Source organism: Hippoglossus stenolepis, chromosome 11 (genome assembly GCF_022539355.2).
Source record: "Hippoglossus stenolepis isolate QCI-W04-F060 chromosome 11, HSTE1.2, whole genome shotgun sequence".
Taxonomy (NCBI): domain Eukaryota; kingdom Metazoa; phylum Chordata; class Actinopteri; order Pleuronectiformes; family Pleuronectidae; genus Hippoglossus; species Hippoglossus stenolepis.
The window spans coordinates 4638813-4658691 of record NC_061493.1 but is presented as its reverse complement, the minus strand read 5'-3'; the positions used below and the strand labels follow the sequence as shown (position 1 = coordinate 4658691).

The 19879-nt window shown below is 41.2% G+C and overlaps 1 protein-coding gene across 1 annotated transcript in view; it reads left to right on the top strand.

Moving 5' to 3' along the window:
• The first annotated feature begins 765 nt into the window (after window positions 1-765).
• Window positions 766-19879, top strand: part of pappa2 (pappalysin 2) — a 70315-nt gene continuing 51201 nt past the window's right edge. The window contains exons 1-7 of the mRNA XM_047342054.1: window positions 766-2706; window positions 6946-7178; window positions 7825-8052; window positions 8259-8857; window positions 15603-15751; window positions 18629-18768; window positions 19084-19237. Coding sequence (XP_047198010.1) covers window positions 1752-2706; window positions 6946-7178; window positions 7825-8052; window positions 8259-8857; window positions 15603-15751; window positions 18629-18768; window positions 19084-19237 — 2458 coding nt within the window. The 5' untranslated portion in view covers window positions 766-1751. The remainder of the gene's footprint in view (window positions 2707-6945; window positions 7179-7824; window positions 8053-8258; window positions 8858-15602; window positions 15752-18628; window positions 18769-19083; window positions 19238-19879) is intronic.

The window sequence follows — 19879 nt, the reverse complement described above, 5'->3', positions numbered from 1 at the left end:
CAATATTCTGTTCCCTGCAAATCTTACACCATTTACTTAGGTGTCATTACTGATGCATTATGTTGAGGAGCAAATTGTATATATTTAATACTGTACAGTGGTCATTTTGGATCATGATTTGGTCTTCAACAGTGCAACACATTCTACAGGCACCACATGTGTTGCAATATTAACTTAAAACTCAAAGAAACTGGTTACCACTCAGTAGATGTAAAAATTCCCATTCAAACATTAGTGGCATGTTTTGTATGTAGCTTGAAATGGAAAAACACGTAACTTGTCTACTTATCCACTGATGATAACAGTTTGAATGTTGCACTGCAACACGTGTGCAGTTCATTTGACCTAACTGTATCTTCTTATCATAATGAGTGGATGGATGAAGAGAGAATTAATAAATAGGCTACATGATTAAGTTTTACACACACACAAACGAACACACATCCACCCACCAACCCACACACACACACAAACACAGACAAACACACACAGAGACAAACACATTGACACACACACACACCGGATCTCCTCCACCATCACCACCACACTTCCCCTACCGGTGATGTCAGGGCGGGCAGGGGCTCTCTGATGAAAAAAAAAAAAACCTTTGGACTCAGGAGAATAAAGAGAGAGAGAGAGAGAGGGGAGAGAGAGAGAGAGAGAGAGAGAGAGAGAGAGAGAGAGAGAGAGAGAGAGAGATGGAGGAGTGAATGGAGGAGGATATTACAACCAGTGCATGGACCGGTGCACAGAGAAGCAGCAAGTCACTCTCTGAAGCGCTCACAGACGCACAACTATTCCAGGAGGAGCCGACACGCGGGTTCAGGATATTAATGGACTGATATATCTATTTTTTATATATATAATTACAATTATCATTCTTTCTGAAGACAAAACATAGGAAAGCTTTCTTCTCAACAAGTAGGGTAACTATTTTAGAGCTGGCACTTTGAACTGCACTTCATTTTGCATCTGGAGTTGACTTTTTTATTTTTATTTTTTATATTGTTACTCTGATTCACCTTGCAGCCATATTTTGGGACAGGACGCGTAAATGATGCCGCAATGGTCAGGTAAAAATAAGACTTAAGAGGCTTTGAGTAAGAGTCAGTGGAATCTAATTTCCACGATTTATGGATTTGCAAACAAGGGAAACGCCGTCCACATCTTCCTCAGTGATAAAATAAAATAAGTCTGTTTGCTGTGAGTAAAATCCAATAAATCAGTGCTGACGTTTAACATCTCCTCCTTTCCCTCGTGGGCTTACTTCTATAAGCTTTTATTTTCAGCATTCTTGTTATTATTTCTAACTGCAGCAGAGTCGGGGGTGCAGGAGGCTGCAGACATTGTGCAGACAGTAAACATGAATGGGAAAGAGGCAAAGCTTCGCTCCTAAAGGTCCGCGCAAAGTGTGGAGAGCTGCAGCTGCACCAACAAAAGATTTCTGCTCACTTACACAGCTGAAGATCTGATTGTTCTTCCTCCACATCCTTTCTAACACGAATATACCAAATATATACGGACAACCTCAGTGCGCAATAAATCCATGTGAGATCCAGACATTGAATGTGACGCCCTCTTTTTTTTTTAGTTTGATCCCTTTGCAATGCACTGATAGTTTATATTGCTTATATTGTTTACGTCGGTAGGTTGATTCCCAAACAGGCAGCCTAAACAGCGGTTGGTTTGTTTCTCTTCTTTATTCAAATAAAAACCTGCAAAGTAGGCTCCCTTCCCTAATCTATAGGACAATGTTGTTGATCAGACTACTGGCTGTCTTCCTCACCCTCATCACGAACACGTGGCTGCTCAGCCCGGTTCGCTCCGACGCACTCAGCCGGTACAAACGCTCCATGGCCCTGCGGGCGGACCGCGAGCTCTCCTCGCTAGCAGGTGAACCCTGCACCGCCGCGGGCGCGTGGAGGTCCCGGCGGCAGCCCCGCTCCCCCCTCCCGTCCCAACACCGCCCTCCAGCGGCCCGTCCGACGACGCACACCGGCACGCGAGAGCTGTACGGTGTCAGGAGCGCGCCTGCGGTTTGTGCAGGAGGATGTAGGGGTGACACCGGGGTGCTCCACCGGGCCGAGGAGAAGGCAGGCCGGGGCGACGCGGAGGGTGTGACGGTGGGAGCGAGGGACGGACATGTTGCGTCGCGCTCCACAAGTGACAGCAGAGAGCCGCGCCATGTCAGCGAAGACGCCGCGCAGCGAGCCGGGAAATCTGCGCGTAACGACGGCGGGCAGCGCGCCTCCTCCGCGGGCAACACGCAGTCTCCAGGCGGCTCCATCTCCAGAGTCACTCGCAGCCTCGGCGGGACGTTTCCTCACGATGAGGAGGGCAACTCCAGCTGGGAGAAAGTGCTCCCGACAGACTCCACGGGACTCCAGGCGCTCCACAGACTGCAGCCGCGGGCAGACGGAGAGCCGCACTCCGCGACGGGCGCCGTGGAGGACAGCACCGAGGACTACTCCGGAGAGGTGGAAGAGGCGGACCCGCCGGCGAGCCTGCCCGTCAGCAGCTCCTCTCCGTGGGGGAGCCCGGTGCCCATGGTGCCCCCCTCGTGGATGACCGCCCTGTACTTCAGCGGGCGGCGGGAGCAGCTGCAGGTGAAGTCGGCAGCGAGGGTGGAGCTGCCGAGGGACAAGTTCACCCTCGAGCTGTGGGTGAAGCCGGAGGGAGGGCAGAGCAACCCCGCGGTCATAGCAGGTGGGTGATCAAATGCATGATCATGTTGGCGCGTATGTGTATGAAGATGTCCCAAAAAGTTCCTTGTCCCATGGCCAAACTTTTACTGCTTATCCACTATTCCCTCTCTCACTTTAGCCTGTTAAAGTTCAATTCATTCTGTTGGTGGTTGTCTGTTGTTTCCATCAGCTACTGTATATAATAACCCTAGCAACATTTGGCCTTGCTCCATGACAAAGGTGAAACGGGGTTCATGCAGAGTTTACTTAGTTTGTATACTTGGTATGCATTCATGCTGAAACATTTACATGTTTAATCATTTAATCGGTGGACAGAAAATGAATTAACTGATAGGATTTGCTACCTTCCTTTTTATGTGTCCTTTTTACGTGATTGATTTATGTTTCAAAATAAAGCTGTCTCCGTACAACAGCATCTGGAATTCTAAATATTATAGTTGAAACAACCTTTCAAAATGTCAGTTGATAGGTGATTGGTTACTACATTGTTTTTGACAAAAGTTGAAAAACATTTTCCAGCTTACCAGCCACAGGCACGTGGCCCAAAATGTTGAGTTCCTCCTTCTCCACTAACTGATTATTGATGATGACAATTGACAGGCAATCATCAGCTACCTTTGACTTACTGTATATCAATATCCAAATGACAACACATATTGTCACTCGTTACTGGTGACTCAAAACGTTTCTTGGAAACACACAAACATATATCCTTATTAGGACTTTGTATTGACTTCCACTCCTTGCGGACAGCCAAACCAAAACCTTATCCTGAACCTAAACCACGAACAATTCATGCCTAACCAGGATCTCAGACATTATATTTCGTCTCATTATGGCTTTATACCTAAAACCATAATGAGGTATACTGGGCCTGACAACATCAGTGTTTATGCTTGAAAAGGTCCTAAAGAGGAAATAAAAACGTGTACACACACACACACACCCGAGTCTCTACCACCAGCTAGCTCCAGTTTCACTCCAAACTGCAACTAAAAATGCTTTTCATCTCCCACAAAAGCAGTAACACAGACCTGCACATGGCTCCATTTAAAAGAGGTGCTAAGCCAGGAAGTCGGAAGTGTCACATGTTCTCAATCGGAGTGATTACGAGGTGGGGCAAAGCTAATGGGAGAGGGAGTTACATTTCCATTTCCACCCATTAAAATTTCCATTTTCTGTTTTCCATTTTCCACACATGAAGGGAAATGAGCAGAGCCCAATCTAGGGTCAATCATACATGATTTACAATCCCCCAAAAAATGAATGTTCAATTGCATTACCAAATAAAAGACACAAAAATAAATGCACAGCCCCACCCCAGCTAAACCTGTTGATCTTGGCATTTTTCTCAAGTGAGGCTATACTTTTGCGGACAACAGAAATAATTATAATGACTATTAAAACATGGTGATGGTAATGGTTGATATCTGTTCTTTATGTAATCGTATACAAAGCACTACTCTGTTTAAGACCCAATTCATTGAGAAGTGTTTCAAATGTCAATTAAACCAGACGCAGCTGTTACATTAGGGTGACTAAGCCTATAACTTCTACAATGGTATTTAGTGAGTTATTTAACGATTTATAATATTGTTTACTTTTTCCCCCACAACAAATGAAAAGGTATTTTTATTCAAGACACACACTTTTCATAAATATGTGGTTACATAACGGAGAAAATCCCCAGGATGTGTTTCATTCAGGCAGTTATCTCGCCTGTGGGTTTCCACTGACTTTGAGCAGCGAACCCGTCTTATGAACCCGTCACTTAACCGAACTCTTCACATCAGGATGAACATCGCTGTTTTTCCAATGAGCCCGCAACAAGAATGTTATGCTTGAAAAGCTGCACATTTGACAGAACAACAGATACATCAGACAAATTGAAGAGGATAAACGTTCTTTGGTGGAGCACCAGGGCTGCCCAGATAGTGAGCGAGACCACAAACTGTTATGTCTGCTCACATTTACTCTGATCAAAGATCCGACTCCATCACTTACTTACATTACTTTCTTCCACTCATTGCTTCCTTATGTGAGGGCTGCATTTTGTGGCATTAGGCATTCCTCTTCGTAGTGTCCTGAAAGAATCGGACAATAAAGTGAAAAACAAACTCCCATTTTTCACCCAAACATGACATTGACATTCGTTTGACTTGTAATTCTAATGGGACCGTTTGAGAGAGTTTTTAACATTACGCAAGAGTAGGCTACTGGACAATGTAATGATGACACCATTTCTACATTTCCTGCAGTGCTGCATTAATATGATATGTTTTCAATATTGTAACTATTTTATTATATTTGGCTTACAGTTGTAGTGATAAAATATGATAGTATATGCTGATAATAGTCAGCATTAAGGCTGCAAGCAGCATTAAAGGGCCATTGCACCTTTGCGCACGTTGGGAGAACATGTCGGTGGTGGACATGGATTCTACTTTCGTAATGATTTTGCCACAACCAAATGCCAAACAACCCCATCAAAGAACCTGCTAGAAGAATTTGTCAAAGCAAGAAATTGACGTTTCCTGTTGCCAGTAGGTGGCGCTATGATGAAGACTGAAATTCAAGTAACAAGTTACAACAATCCACGGTTGATACAAATTAGCAACAGTGCTAACGGAGAAAACATATAAAGCTGCACTAATCAGTATTTTCGTATTAACTGTGTATCAAATGATAATATATAATGAGAAAGGGGTCCTTCGTTGAAGAGAATTATAACCTGATTCTGCAGTTACCCTCATCTCTAAGGTCTTGTACAATGTCTCTTACATTTAGATATTGCAGCTTCACAGTTGGTCTCACGCTCACCACTCTAACCAACCTTGTGTCCAGCAGCAGCAGCAGGTATTATTTTCAGCTAAGAAGCTCTGATAATCCCGCTGTACTCTATCCTCCCTGTATAAAACACCAGACAGACACAATGAGCTAATAGTTAGTTAAAACAGTGGAACATGTAGCTGTCAAATACTTCCCGGACAGTCATACAATGAATCAGAGAAAGAAATGTAACAACTTTAGGATACATTATGTCAGTGTTATGTTTTAGGCTAGCTTTGCTGCCCCCAAGCGGCAGATACAGCTTTAATACATGTAATTAAACCAATTATTAACATATTGGTAAACAAATGAGGCCAAAGTGGCAATGACTGATGTTGAACTGATCTTGATGTTTCCTGATGCAAGCAAAGATATTGTAACATAATTTTGGGGCATTTCTCGTTCACATCACATCACATCAACCGCTTAGGCACTGAAACCTCTAACGTCATTTAAGTTAAATTTAAATAACTACAGCATACTGCACACTGGACAACAAGTGTAGAGCAGATTTTGGTGTGATCTGTTCAATATTGATAAAAATGCATAAACATGCGACCACTGCTCTGTAGCAGCTCTGGGCAGCGTGCATTAACGGTCATTCCACAGACCCAGCTCAATCTTCTTCTATGTCCTTGGATAAACTACAGCAGTGTTGGAAACAGGCAGGTTTGGAACAGGCACTGCACTAGTTTGTTACCAATACAGAGAGTGATACCATGCATGTGCAGTCATATGTAATACAGTAGGCACCATTGACAACATAATCTAATTCACTTTATTATACTGTTAAATAATAACAATGTAATTCACTTTATTTTTAGCATTAGTAACTGAAGCCATAACCTCTTAATCTTTATTATCTTTCACTGAATGACATGCTTAACCCAAAAACTGGCTCATAAGATAAAAATATCCTTGGGGTCTATTTTGCTACAGGTGCCGACTTTACATATACATATACATGTACACACATACAGCACTGAGGAGGGTGAAGGGGTTCCCTGACCCCTCGCTGTCCCAGTGGTGGACATCTGGGGTGCAGATGTGGATCTGTGTGTGTCTGTTGCAACAGAAGATGGAAACATCACGGCCTTGCCTTGGCTGAGTGAAATCCCTCCGTCCTCCTTCCCCTCTCTGTTCTCTCCTGCTGTTTCTGGCTCTGTCGGTTCTCTCTGTCCCTTAAACTCTATTTGTGTCTCAGCCTCTCTGTGCCTCTCTCTGAGCTCAGGACAACTATCACTTGGAAAGATTGATTGTTTCTGTGTTTATTTGTTCATTTTCCTGAGGGCAACAACCTGTAAATTTCCTGTTATTTAACGCATGCAACAAGGAGATATTTGCTTGTTTTCCCCCAGTATTCTTTCAAAAATAATTGAATTTACTTTTCCCCATCTTCCCTGTGCTATAGGTGTGTTTGACAACTGTTCCCATTCGCTGAGTGAGAAGGGCTGGTCAGTAGGTATACGCACCGTGGAACCTGCCGGCACCAAAGACGCAAGGTTCTACTTCACACTGCGGACAGACCGAGCTGTGAAATCGACCACCATCTTTAGTCACCAGCGATACCGTGCCAGTGCCTGGACTCACCTAATGGCCTCTTACAATGGCCACAACATGACCCTGTATGTTGATGGAGCTAAGGTGTGTGGTTTACGTGCATTGGTCAAACTTTCATTGGGTTGGGTTGGGTTATCTACCTCTGCATCACTTTTAGCTTCTGCACCACCTCAGCGTACTACTGTGATAGTATGCATGACATATCACTGGACATAACCTTGTTAACCAACATAGACAAAATGTTAGACATTTTTTGTGGATAAAATCATTACACCTACAGAGATTGCTGGTCATCAGATCCATTACCATGACAACTGATAATTTGCCAGTGAATCTTGCATTGGGATTGAGTAAAACTACGACTTCCAAGGTCAAAATAACCTTTAATAGCTTGTTGCTTCACCTTTAAATTTATTAATGCCAGTTTGGAGACAATGGTTGTAGAACTGTGCGAGCGTATGGTAGTTTCTCATTGCTCCACTCCTGGCTTTATCAAGGATTTAAGTTTGCTAACAGATTGTGTGTTTCAACTCAAGGACTGTGTACAGAGGGCCTGATAAGGTGTAGTAGAGTTGACAGCTTTAAAACCTGTGAAACCACACTGACAGCTGTAAAACTTTTACGACCGTTTAAGAGCATAAATCATCAATTATTTTGATAAAAACGAAGAGAGATTAGTTTCTGCTCTTCATCTCATCTTGGCTGTTCCTCCTCTGCTTTTCCTCTGTAGGTGGGCGAAAGCAACCTCCAGTCTGGGAATCTATACAGCCCCTTTATGAGGACCTGCAGAACCCTTTTCCTTGGCAGCAACCAATCAGATCAGGGCCACAGCTTCAGGGGCCATATTGGGGGAGTGGCTTTGTGGGGCTCTGCCCGCTCTCAGCAGGACCTACTGAAGCGGCCACTTCAGTCTGACAAGAGCGAGCCGGTCCTGGCAATGTGGGCTGACTTCACTAATGTAACTGCCTTTATTCATTTTCTACCCTGTTAGCTCTCTCCAGATGTCATCATATTATAAATTCTGACATTTTCTTTATTTGGGTTTTCATTAGCTTTACTTTTTTAACTGTTATGTGCTGTAATTGATTGGAATCCGTTTTGAAGTTAACTGAAATAGTGATGGATACTGGATACTGCTCTTAAATGATTTTATTACTGTTTCAGGCAGAACAGTTATGGAGTCCATATAAAGCTGGCCTCCATCCGATCGTTATCACCACTCCCGTCCCCGAACAAGAACTTGTCTCCTCGTTCCTGCCCCCCCCCTGCGGCCTGACACCCTGCGACAACACCGACATCATCTTTGGCTACAATAACCACTGGCAGCTCCGTGCCCCCAAGCGAGTTCGCTACCGGATCGTCAACCTGTCCAATGACGACGGTGGAAACCCCACTGTGACGGAAGCCCAGATCCAGCTGCAACACCGGGCTCTGACTGAGGCCTTTCGCCCCTACAACATCACTCTAGATCTGAGTGTACACACCGTCCGAAACTCCAGCCTCAAACAGAAGTTCATCCTCAGCAACTGTCGCATCGGAAAGATCGGTAATCGCCAATGTGACCCTGAGTGCGACCATCCAAGAACAGGCCATGATGGAGGGGACTGCCTCCGACTGGGGCCGTGCTACAACTGGAAGAAACAGGATGGGGTTTGCAACATGGAGTGCAACAGTATACACTATGACTACGATGATGGAGACTGCTGTGACCCAGAGGTCACAGACGTCCTCAAGACCTGCTTCGATCCCGAATCCCCTGACAGGTGAAGTGAACTGTTAAATCACTCTCATCTCTCTGCTGTTCTGAGTTTGTCTTTTTTTTGTAAACACTGAGTTCAGTCACTAATTATTTCCAATTGCTACCAAATTGTAGTTTTCTTTACAGATTACTCTTAGGCTACAGTCAATTAAACTTTCTGTACGTTTATTCACTTTAAACACCTATCCGGAAATGGAAGAGATTATCCCCTATATCAAATATGGCGACATATCCATTTGTATAAACAAAGCAGGGAGATATAATTGGCTTCATTGGATAGACATAATGGAGAAAGTACCAGAGGGATTGCGTTAACGGTAACCCAGTAAGGACATCATGGTTATAATTATGACTACTTAAGCCCAGGGCTGTACAAATGAACAGCACAACATGTTACATGTACAAATTGGCACTCTCACGTTCCCCAGTGGCTTTAGAGGGCGCTCTGTGAAGCAGGGATGGTGGGTTAAGAGGCCAAAGAACACACTTATTTTTACTAAACAACTCAAGCGGCAGCCCACTGCTTTCCATTTAGTCTGACAGACAGGCTCATGCAGAGCTCCAAATAGCTTGCATGAAGTCTGGCCATGAGGTCGTCGGCCCAGGTTTTCAAAGACTCTATTCTTAATCCAAATTGTAACCCCAGGCTTTAAACTGGGCCACTCAACAGAACATGCGATTTGGAGCTATTTGTTTTAAATGACATATTTTAGCACTCAATGCTTCGGAGTTGACAGACTGTGACAGCTTAACACAAGGAAAGTTATTGCTTTTTTAAGTGTAGGATAGACACATAGACATTTGTTTCCCATTTATACTTTTGTCAAATAAATCTATCTTTACCAATATAGAGGATTTGTTACTACAACTCCTTGTGTTACAATAAAAGACTGATGAAATGCATCTCTGTCTTAATTACCAGTGATCTTAATAATACTGATTCCAAATCTATAAGCATTCTACACTGCTAGGAATTGACTTTTGTTGATAAATACTAGTCTGTAATCAGCCTATAATCTATAAAAACAAGTAACCTGGAGTATTGCTTCATTGCTTCATATTCTTTACCTGAAAAACAAGAGCAATACACTCAACCTTGAAACATTTTCGGTGTCTAAAAGACAAGCTTAACTTGACAGGTCCCAATGGCCAACAGAAAGACTCTGCTGTTGTACTGTCCAGCTCCCAGGTTTGAATTTGTGCAGCTGTTTGAATGTGACACACGCTGCTGCTGGAAAAGAACACAGGGTTTTGCTGATTTTCCCTGGAAGACACAGGTTAAAGTTAGGTAAAAGTTGAAAAAAAAGTTGGCCTGCATGTGTGTGGTCTCATTGCTTGGCCGCATGCGAGGGCCTCTTCAAACTGTGTCATGAGTAAATGTTAATTTATGTTGTCCTGTCACGGGCTTGGTGGGAAATACACAGGTAGACAGACAGGGAAAAGAAATTTTGGTTTAGTTACAGTCAGATGTTTCCCGTCTCAGCCTGAGCTATAGACCCTGCAGTGAGCAGATGGACAGCAGCAATCTACTCCATCGCTTACACAAACTGAATAACAGTTATTAAAGGGTCAATCTTATAAAATGCTCAGTGATTTATTGTACATTTAATTAGATTGTTGCTGCAAAACAATATTCCAAAGAAAATACATAGACCTTACTTACTTTTGGGCAATAATTCAAATTGGTTTTAATAATATGTGTCAAAGATTTGGAGACATAGATGTGTTGTGTTGATTTTAATATCCCTGGTCTTTAATTTAGTATTGTATTTGCATGCAAGACTTTCACAAATAAGGCTTCGGCTGTTCAGGATTTCAAAGCTAAACTCCAGCCTCTCTATGTGTGTGCTCATATGTAATGTAAACCCTGCAGACCCTCCTTTAAAACACGGATGAATGGCCAACACACAGGAGACCAGGGTGTCATAAAAACTGACAGTAGCACAGGTCCTCTGGAAAGGTCCTGACCCCAGCTTGTTTACAATGGTTATCTGTGTGAGTGCTGCAACATGCCTGCATGCATGTACATTTCCCTGCATCCCGACGTGCAACTTGCTGAAGCAGGGGATGTGACATTTTGCTGGCATTTCTGGAGCACTGAACCATTTTTATGTTTGGGATCTGGGTTTTTGATACCTCCCTCCCCCTTCTGTCTAAGTTCTTGGCCAAGTATTCTGATTGTGGGACCACATATGTGTGCAGCTGCTGCTGGCCAGTGCAGGGCCAGAGGTTTTTGAAGCCAGCTGCTGTCACGACACAGATTTGTTGTTGAGAGCCAGTTCAAGAGCGATGGGCAGGTACGCTGTGCATTCTGGACGCAAAATGAAGAGAGAGGGGAGGTGAAAGATAGAGAAAGAGAGAGAGAGGGGCAAGGGTGGAGAGGGAGTGTTGGTGTGGAGTGGGACACCATGTCCACTTATGCTGAGACACATGTCCAGGATCTGCTAACATTTTTTGGTTAGCAAATCCTGGAAGGTGCACTTCCGTGGAAAGAGCTCCAGGCAACTCCTGTGAGAGATTAATCCTGTTCCAACCTTGTTTGATGCTTTACATGCAAGTGAATCTCATGCATGATATTGTTTTTTAAGATCCAGGTTTATTCTGGTGAGGTTGCTGCATTGTTTCCCTGAATGGGGAATGCAGGTCCACATCTGTCTGCGATTCAGTCCTTCCTCATTACCGATTCTTTGGTGTTGCCAGGCTTATGCTTTATATGACAGTGAGTGTGCAGCACAGCTTGCTAGTTCATAGGGACATAATATTTTGATTGATTTGGATTGACATTCATTTCATTTCTCAGATTTCTTTTCCCCTTGCAGTGAAAAGGGTGGCAGATATACCACTCAGAAGCAGTTTTTCAAGTATATTTTCTCTAGCTAGCCAACTAATTATGCTAGCTTGGAAATATTGTCTCCAACTGACCTTTTTAATGGTTTTTAAATAGAATAAAACCCAAAAGCTTAAAAGGGCCTTCATTTTAATATAAAAATGTCATTATATTGGCCTAAAGATTGAGATGAAGTTAGCATCCTCACTGGTTCATGTGATCTATGTAGACGGCACAGAGATAAAGACAAGTTTTATTCTTGTGTTGGAACGTAGTTATTCTTAGTATATTAAAAGTCTATCTCCTGCAGTTTAACAACCCCAAAGATCGCTGCAGCATTTTATTACAAACCAATGCAAAGTCAAGATGAACTTTAGTCGAGATAGGAATTATGAAAGGAGCAAAGGAGGAAGTCAGAGAACCAAAGCATGACCGTTCCAAAAGATGTTTATGTTTATCTTTGTAACCACCCGTGTAGTACCCGTTCTAAACTTGCCTATTTACTTGTCCTGTGTTAATGCTCTGGAGCGACTTCAGGATTGTTCCTTGTTATTAGTGAGTCCTCCTCAAACCATTCTACAATATACTGTCACTTTTTATTGTTTGCGTGCAGGACGTTGTGTGCAGAGCTTTTTTTAAACTTTACAGTTTATGGTGCAGACTACACAACTTTGGGTTCATCCTTCCTGGTTTATCTGCAATGAAGATTTCATAGTCAATGTTTCTCATACACTCAAACTGAATTTACTTTAATACTGTTCACATGTGTGGACAAATAACCCATGGTTATTTAGGTTGGAGGACACAAGATAAGGAAAATTGTTTCTAGCACAACCTGATATTTCTGCTTAACCCTCATTCATTCATACATAAAAGTTTGTTTTCACTTTTTCTGTCACAAGAGAAACTTGTGGGTTGTGAGTTGATGGTAAGGCTATCTCAGATGTTGGCTGGTTTTACTGGCGTATAAACTTCCCCAAATCCAATAAAGAGCAGGACATATCATATTGGGCCATCTTCCACATATTGAGGATGCAGATGTTCTATTGTGAACAGTTTTTTGTTGTTGTTGTAACGTAATCTGTCACTTCTTGTATGATATGCTCCTCAGCCTTGGAGGTAATGGATTAGCAGGACACATTGATGATTGCGTTGTATATCAGAGCAGAAAAACACACTGTTTTATCAATACAGTTTTGCTCTTGCAGTAATAAATAGAACAATAGACATTTAACATTATCTGTGAGTGATGGCATCCTCTGCTAGCACTGTATTCATCGAGACCCGAGAAGCAACTGTTTGGATTACATTTAATTTATGTAAACAAATAAGGCAAGACCCGATATGTCAAAGTATTTGACTGCTACTGGTGTGATATATTTAGTCTGCGCGTGGAAAGCGTGGAGAGTAAACTGTCAACGAGAGTGTTTAAAATGGAAACACATCTTCAGTTTGACATGGTGACAGTGCTAGTGCTGACTCTGCTGTTGATACACACAGCGTTTGACTTGCCCACAAGTTGTAATTTTGTCAACTCATAACCAGGGTTTTTTTCTCTTCAATCATGTAGAGCCATTTATGCCTCTGCCAGGTTGGCTGTGGACTTCCACCGAGGCATCCTCTGAGTCTCAGAAGTTTTAGAGTCAACCCTTTAGTGGTCAACATTCTGTCAATTGTAATTGCACAGCCTGGGCTGATGGATGCTGCACGTAGCCTCAGCTGAACTCAGCTTCAGTCATGTAGGGAGAGCAGGGTTTCCCTGAAGCATCTTAAATCTTCAGCCTTATTTAGTCAGGCAACATGCCTGATAAAACACACCCTTATTTACAGTACTACACATACACATACACTACAGGAAGGGATTGCATCAGGGTTGAGAGTTACATGCAAAGCTCTTGGCTGATGAGCAACACATTTGGACAAATTTAGAGGTGAAGTGCCTCACTTATTGCTACAATGACAGAAGTGTATGGGTGGACGGGGATTACTTCATTTTATCATCCACAGATTTCTCCCAGCTGAAGCTAAGGTCTTACAGTCACATGCCCGCTTGTCTATTCTTCAAGCTATTGGAACAATCTAAGCGGCACAGAGCCAATGAGCAATTTAATGAGTTATCATATAATTTATATTTCTTATGAGAAACCAGCACTTTTAATCCTTATTAAGATTTAAGCATGCAGTTATATTCATAAATTTGGACCTACAGCCGTGCATGATCAAAAGCATACACTTTTATGTCTTTTTGAAGAAACCAACAGAAAACAAATTGTCCGAATACATCAACTAACTGAGGTAAATATTTAAGTATGGCTTAGTAATTTTATACAGTTAGCTCTACATCTGAAATTGTTCAGTCACATAAAACCTTAACTCCATGCTTGAGAAATACAACATGAAACAATAGTCCATTACGTTATAATCGTAAACCAAACGTTTTTCCTGTGTGGGAGGAAAGAGCAAAACTTCACAAACAAAATGATTCATACATTTAAAAAAAGGCTTTTTAACTGATTTGAACTTAAGGTATGATGGTGCACTGGAGGACTTGAAGACTTGCCAGTTGATTTTTATTACCATGTTCTGTCGATTAAGGCAATCACTGCAGCTTAGGCAAAACAAAATGGTCTCTGTGCATGAACAGGCAGGGTAAACGGTAAGTTATCACAATCAGAGAGAGCGAGAGAATGGAGTGATGAGCTGCAGGGGGCAGTGGTTTGAACCCTGACTGATTCAGACAGGTATGATTTGAAGTTACAGAGCAGACACGACAGACTGAAACAAACTGTGATTCCCCAAGGGGAGACTCCCCTGAGTGCATTCATACCATCACCTTGAACAGAAATTATGTTCCTATGCTAGAAAGAGTCATGTGCAAATATTTTGCAATATACGCTTTTCGCTCCAAGCGCGCACCGAAGCAGCGTGAGCACGAGGAGAAGAGCTGAACTTGGGTTACAGGAAATGGAGTTAGCCAGGCTAATGAAAGTCTACCTCCAAAGCTGTATAGTTACACATTGCCTCTATTGTTCTTTTACAGTTATCTTGTACAGTTAAGTTAGAAATGTATTCTAAGTGAAACCAGTGGTTTAAACTCAACAACATAAACAGCGCTCGTAACAGGTGCATTCAAACAAACTGAAGATATCGATCGGTGTAACAGGACCAGAGAAGAGCTGGAATCCAAGTGAAAACACCTTTGTGGATGGACCATAAAACAGGTGCTACTGAATGATAGCAGCTAGGCTAGTCTTGATCTGGAGTTAAAAGCTTTGCACACTTTCCTCGTATTGGAATGAATATTGACTTGTGAAAATATTGGTGTAAATACAGAGGAACTGCAGAGTTCAGCGCATGCCTGGAAGCAGCTTCAGAGTAAGACAGAGTAATTGAAACTACATTTCTCTCTCTTTTTTACGTTTTAATGTCGGCAAATTCATAAACTCATGCATTAAACTAATATTCCCTCTCAGTGGTTTATAAATCCAGGATTATTTTCAGCACTTCAACACTTTGAGCCCAGCATCTTCTTTTGAGATGGAAGAAAGAAAAATAGTAAAATACTCACTTTTAGCTTAAAAAAGTAGATCATATTTATATACTTGGCACATTACTGAAAGTTAAGAGGTGGTAAAAAGTTATACATTTGTAACTTAACTTCAATGTTTTCTAGTTTCCCAGGTAACATTAAGTTTACTCAGGTGTGCAACATAATCCTTATTTACCATGGACATAAATAATTATGGCTTCACCTTTTCATCCCAGATCACTTTCATGGATGCACATGTTATGCATCATTTATTATAAGTATTAGTATTACATTCTTATTCAGTATCAGCCGTTAAGTCTGTGTTTAGAGATTAAACTTGGCTTGAATTAAAATGATGAATGTATTGTTTTCTCTCTCCTTTTCTTTCTGCAGGGCCTATATGAGTGTGAAAGAACTGAAGGAGGAGCTTCTCCTGAGCGGAACCGACACACTCAATGTTTTGTTTGCCAGCAACTCAGTGCGTGAAGAACTGGCAGGAGCTGCAACCTGGCCGTGGGCAAAGGAGGCTCTAACCCATCAAGGTGAGTAGATTAACATCAAATTATATTAACATACATGTCAGAATATGTTTCTTGCTTCTCTCTCTTCTGCTTGTGTAAGGTTTTCTAATTGTCCCCTGCTTCCCCTTTCTTATTACCTCCATTTTCAAGTTATACCATTCTCCCATTCCAATTTCTCCATGTCCTTATTTACCATGTGCCCTTTTCTCTTTATTTCTTTTATCCATCCCTTCTTCTCCGCCTTTGCCCTCCACCCTTTTGTTGTTGGTATCCAAATAAGATGGGGAGAGGAAATTACGCTGGGAGAGATTTTCCCGGCACGTTGCCTCTTTCCATTTCCAATCATTAGGCCCCTTTTCACTGGAGAAGTCTAATCAGCACAACAACAACCAAACAAACAAATGGCAGTGTGGGCTCTGGACCACTGTTGCCACCCATGCCCACTTACCAGCTGTTCTTTATTTATGTAGGCCGTCCACTTGTTTCTTCTTGTGCCAGTACAGAGAAGTGAATGGACCTCCAGAGGAAGTATCTTTTGAAGAAAATGCTCTGGTGAAAGAATCCACTGACCTTGCAAGAAACAAAACAAGTTGATGTAGAGGCACATGATGATAATGAAACAATTTAAAAATAAACTGAGCCTTTTTACACAAGGTCAAATACACACATTAGTGGTGTATGGAATGGTATGTGAGGTACATACAACCCCCTCACAACCCTCAAAAGAAAAATATGATAATTAAATTTCAATTGGATTTTTCTGCTTCTTTTAGTTTTTTTCTATATGTGGAATGTAATACAGCTATTTAAGCTGTTTGATTCAATGAAAATAAATGTTAGCTGTAGCCATAACAAGCAAAACCCAGGTGAAGCTATATGTTCACAATACACCCACCAAATTAGCTTGCACAGATTAATTTCAGGTGTCTTCCAATTACATCCTTTTTATAATTTCATAAAATAAGAAAAAAAAAAATGTATTACTACAATTGCTGTTCGGTTTCATTTCTATGCAGATGTCTCCTCAAATCTTAAGCACTTTCTGATTTATTTGATGTAAATCGGAGAAACAGTTTTTTTTCAAAACCCATTTTTTCAGTGTTTATATATTTGCTCAAGCCACCACTGGAGGAAGTGGACGTCTCAGAAAAGGGTCTTTGTTTATTGTGTCCAGCAGAGGGAGGTACCCTGAGGCCACCAGAGCTTTTTACTCTACAATACAAACATCTGTTGTTGTTGTTCCCTCAGAATGAAAAAAACCTAATAACTTACTTATTTATTTTATTCTGTAAATTTATGGATGAGAGGTAGCTACTAATTCATTCAAACAGTGTTTCACTTTGTTGCTACCAGTTATTTGTCTGAGTAGAGGTTTGAAATGACACTGATGAATTCATTTCTCGACTGAATGTCTCCCACATGACATTTGAGTTTCCTAGCATCTGTGCCTGTTTTAAAACAGGTTAGTGGATGACAGGTCGTCTCTGGAAGCCCTGTTTAGTGTCTACATATTCAATGTCTTCATCTTTCAATGTCCTCACCACTGACAAAACTGTTTCATATTAGGAAACCAATGACTGTCATGTCTTTTCTCCATCCTGTGATTATCAACATGTTGTTACTTACAGTATATCACCACTCAAAGGCCTTATTGCAAGCATTCACCATAACCCACAAACCTTAACTAATTTTAAAACTACTCTGTTAGATGTACTTTGATATAGTCTTTAATTTTCTAATCAACTTTGTAATTGCTTTTAAAGTACAATTTTTTCAAAATCTTTTTCAAAATACACTTCAAATTTAGAAATATGTCCAAAAATATATAAACATGCATTGTTAAGAAACTATAATCTTTTAAGAGCATATTAGTGCACAGATTTAAAAATGCACTTCAGAATCATTCTCATCATTATTACAACAGCAATGCTTACGGAAACATATAAAACTGGATTTTTCCAAAGTATTCTTCCATTCAATCTGCCAGTCTGCCTGTTAAAGCAATGTTTTCCATGTTGTGTCCACCAGTCATGATCAGGAAGGAAGTCTGATTCTCCCTCTGATCACTCATTATAATCTGTTCGTATGAATCCAGTCTGTCATCCACACCGCGCCAACTGTGGATCACCCAGAGTTCATTACTCAGCTCTTACAATATGATGAAGTGAAAGTGGTATTTCTTGTAGTATATAAGACAATGCAGTTCCTTTTGTACATGGACGTGGCTAAGTTATCAGTTATTAGGTATATGAGATGAAATAGTACATACAAGAGTTCTGCAGAGCACAAATGTTCCATATCCAACCATAACAACCCCGACTGGATCCTTTTTCTTTTTTGCTTTAAAGTTCTCAAGTTTACTTCATTGCTTATTAAATTCAATATTGCAGTGTTTAGTCTTTTTTTTATTTGGTGGTCTGTTTCTGTTTTGAAAATCCCAGCTGTAGTAGATGATGTGGCGGAGTAGTGCCCCCCAACTCCAAGTCAGTGTAAGAATCTGGACTTTAACAACAATGCCACATTTTTTGTGGCAATTTGTTTTGTCCAAGAACAAATCTAATCAAAAACAACATGGGTGATAGATCTGAACAACATGTCTCGTTTTTAGATACAGAACAGTGGCTGAACCTGGTGTGAATTTACTGTTATTCATTGTCTAACCAAAGTAAACTGAACCTGTTCACCTGCAAGTCTCCACAAATGGTGAAATCAAATAAGAAGACACTGCAATAAATACAGAAATATCTTGATAATGAGAGTAATACAAGTTGACTGTTGCCTGTTACGTTACAAAGACTCACAGATATTTTTCTCCTGTATTAACGGATTGATTCACCAAAACAAATAGAAAATCTGGATAGTAACAGTAGAATGACCTGGGTTACTTGTTGTTGCCAGGTGGGATGGTGCTGAACCCGTCTTACTTCGGCACTGCGGGCCACCACAACACCATGATCCATGAGATGGGACACATCTTTGGCCTGTATCACGTCTTCAAAGGGGTGAGCGAGCGGGACTCCTGTGATGACCCATGTCAGGTAATATTGTTAAAGTTAGCTTTTCTTGATGATATTTATTGTGTTTTTTAATAAATGGGAAGGAATTATTTATGAAACATAACTTATATCTTCTATTAATTGTTTAACTGTTAATTGCCAGTATACAAGCGTGGGATATGCTTTACAATAACTGTTTTTTAAGTCCTTAAGATGACAAGTGTGATGACAAAAAATAAGTGGGAATTGTCAGTGGGCTTCTTCATCAGCTGTGTGTAAAATGTGGACAAACCAACCTGGACAGAGCTTTTCACTCTTCTGTTCATTTGCTAGTAGCTGAATCATGTGTACTTTCAGGAGACCACCCCGTCCATGGAGACTGGAGATCTATGTGCGGACACTGCCCCAACGCCCAAATCCAAAGCCTGCCACGATCCTGGAGCCGTTAACGATACCTGCGGAGTCACAACGTACCAGGACACACCTTACAGCAACTACATGAGCTACACAGGTACAGAGGATGAACATTCCCAACTTTGCCTACTTGCATACTCGAAGCGTAATGCCAACATGTTGAGATTAATTACCGAGCCACAGAAGAGGATGCCAATCACATGGCACTGTAGAATGTTAGAAAAGTCATGCAACATGTAAGAGACTTGACTTTATTGTGTCTTCTATCTAATAAGAAACAGTTTTTTGTGTAAGAGGAAATTCAAAACACATGGTTTTTGATTACAGTAGCAGTTTGTCTTTAATCTCTGCCATTGGTCTTTTAAAATGGGACAGATGTGCACTTACATAAAAAGTAACAGCTACCTCTTGACATTTCCAATAAACTGCCACACAAATCCTGAGCATTTACAAGATTTATCCTGTCTAGCTTACAAATGGGCACATAAATTAGGATCAATGGATTGAAAACACAACAACATCCATTGAAACCTAAAAATAACTTGCACTCTAACGTACTTACCATAATAATAACCGTAACATTAAAATAGTAATCAACTTTGTTCCCCAAATAGCATTACAACTAATTATATTATTTATCAGTGTTTTCACGTTATGTTTCTGCTTTCAACCTTTTCAATGAATGCATATTTATCTGAATGGACCTGCACTGACATTAGATTGAGATTGTTTTGGTATT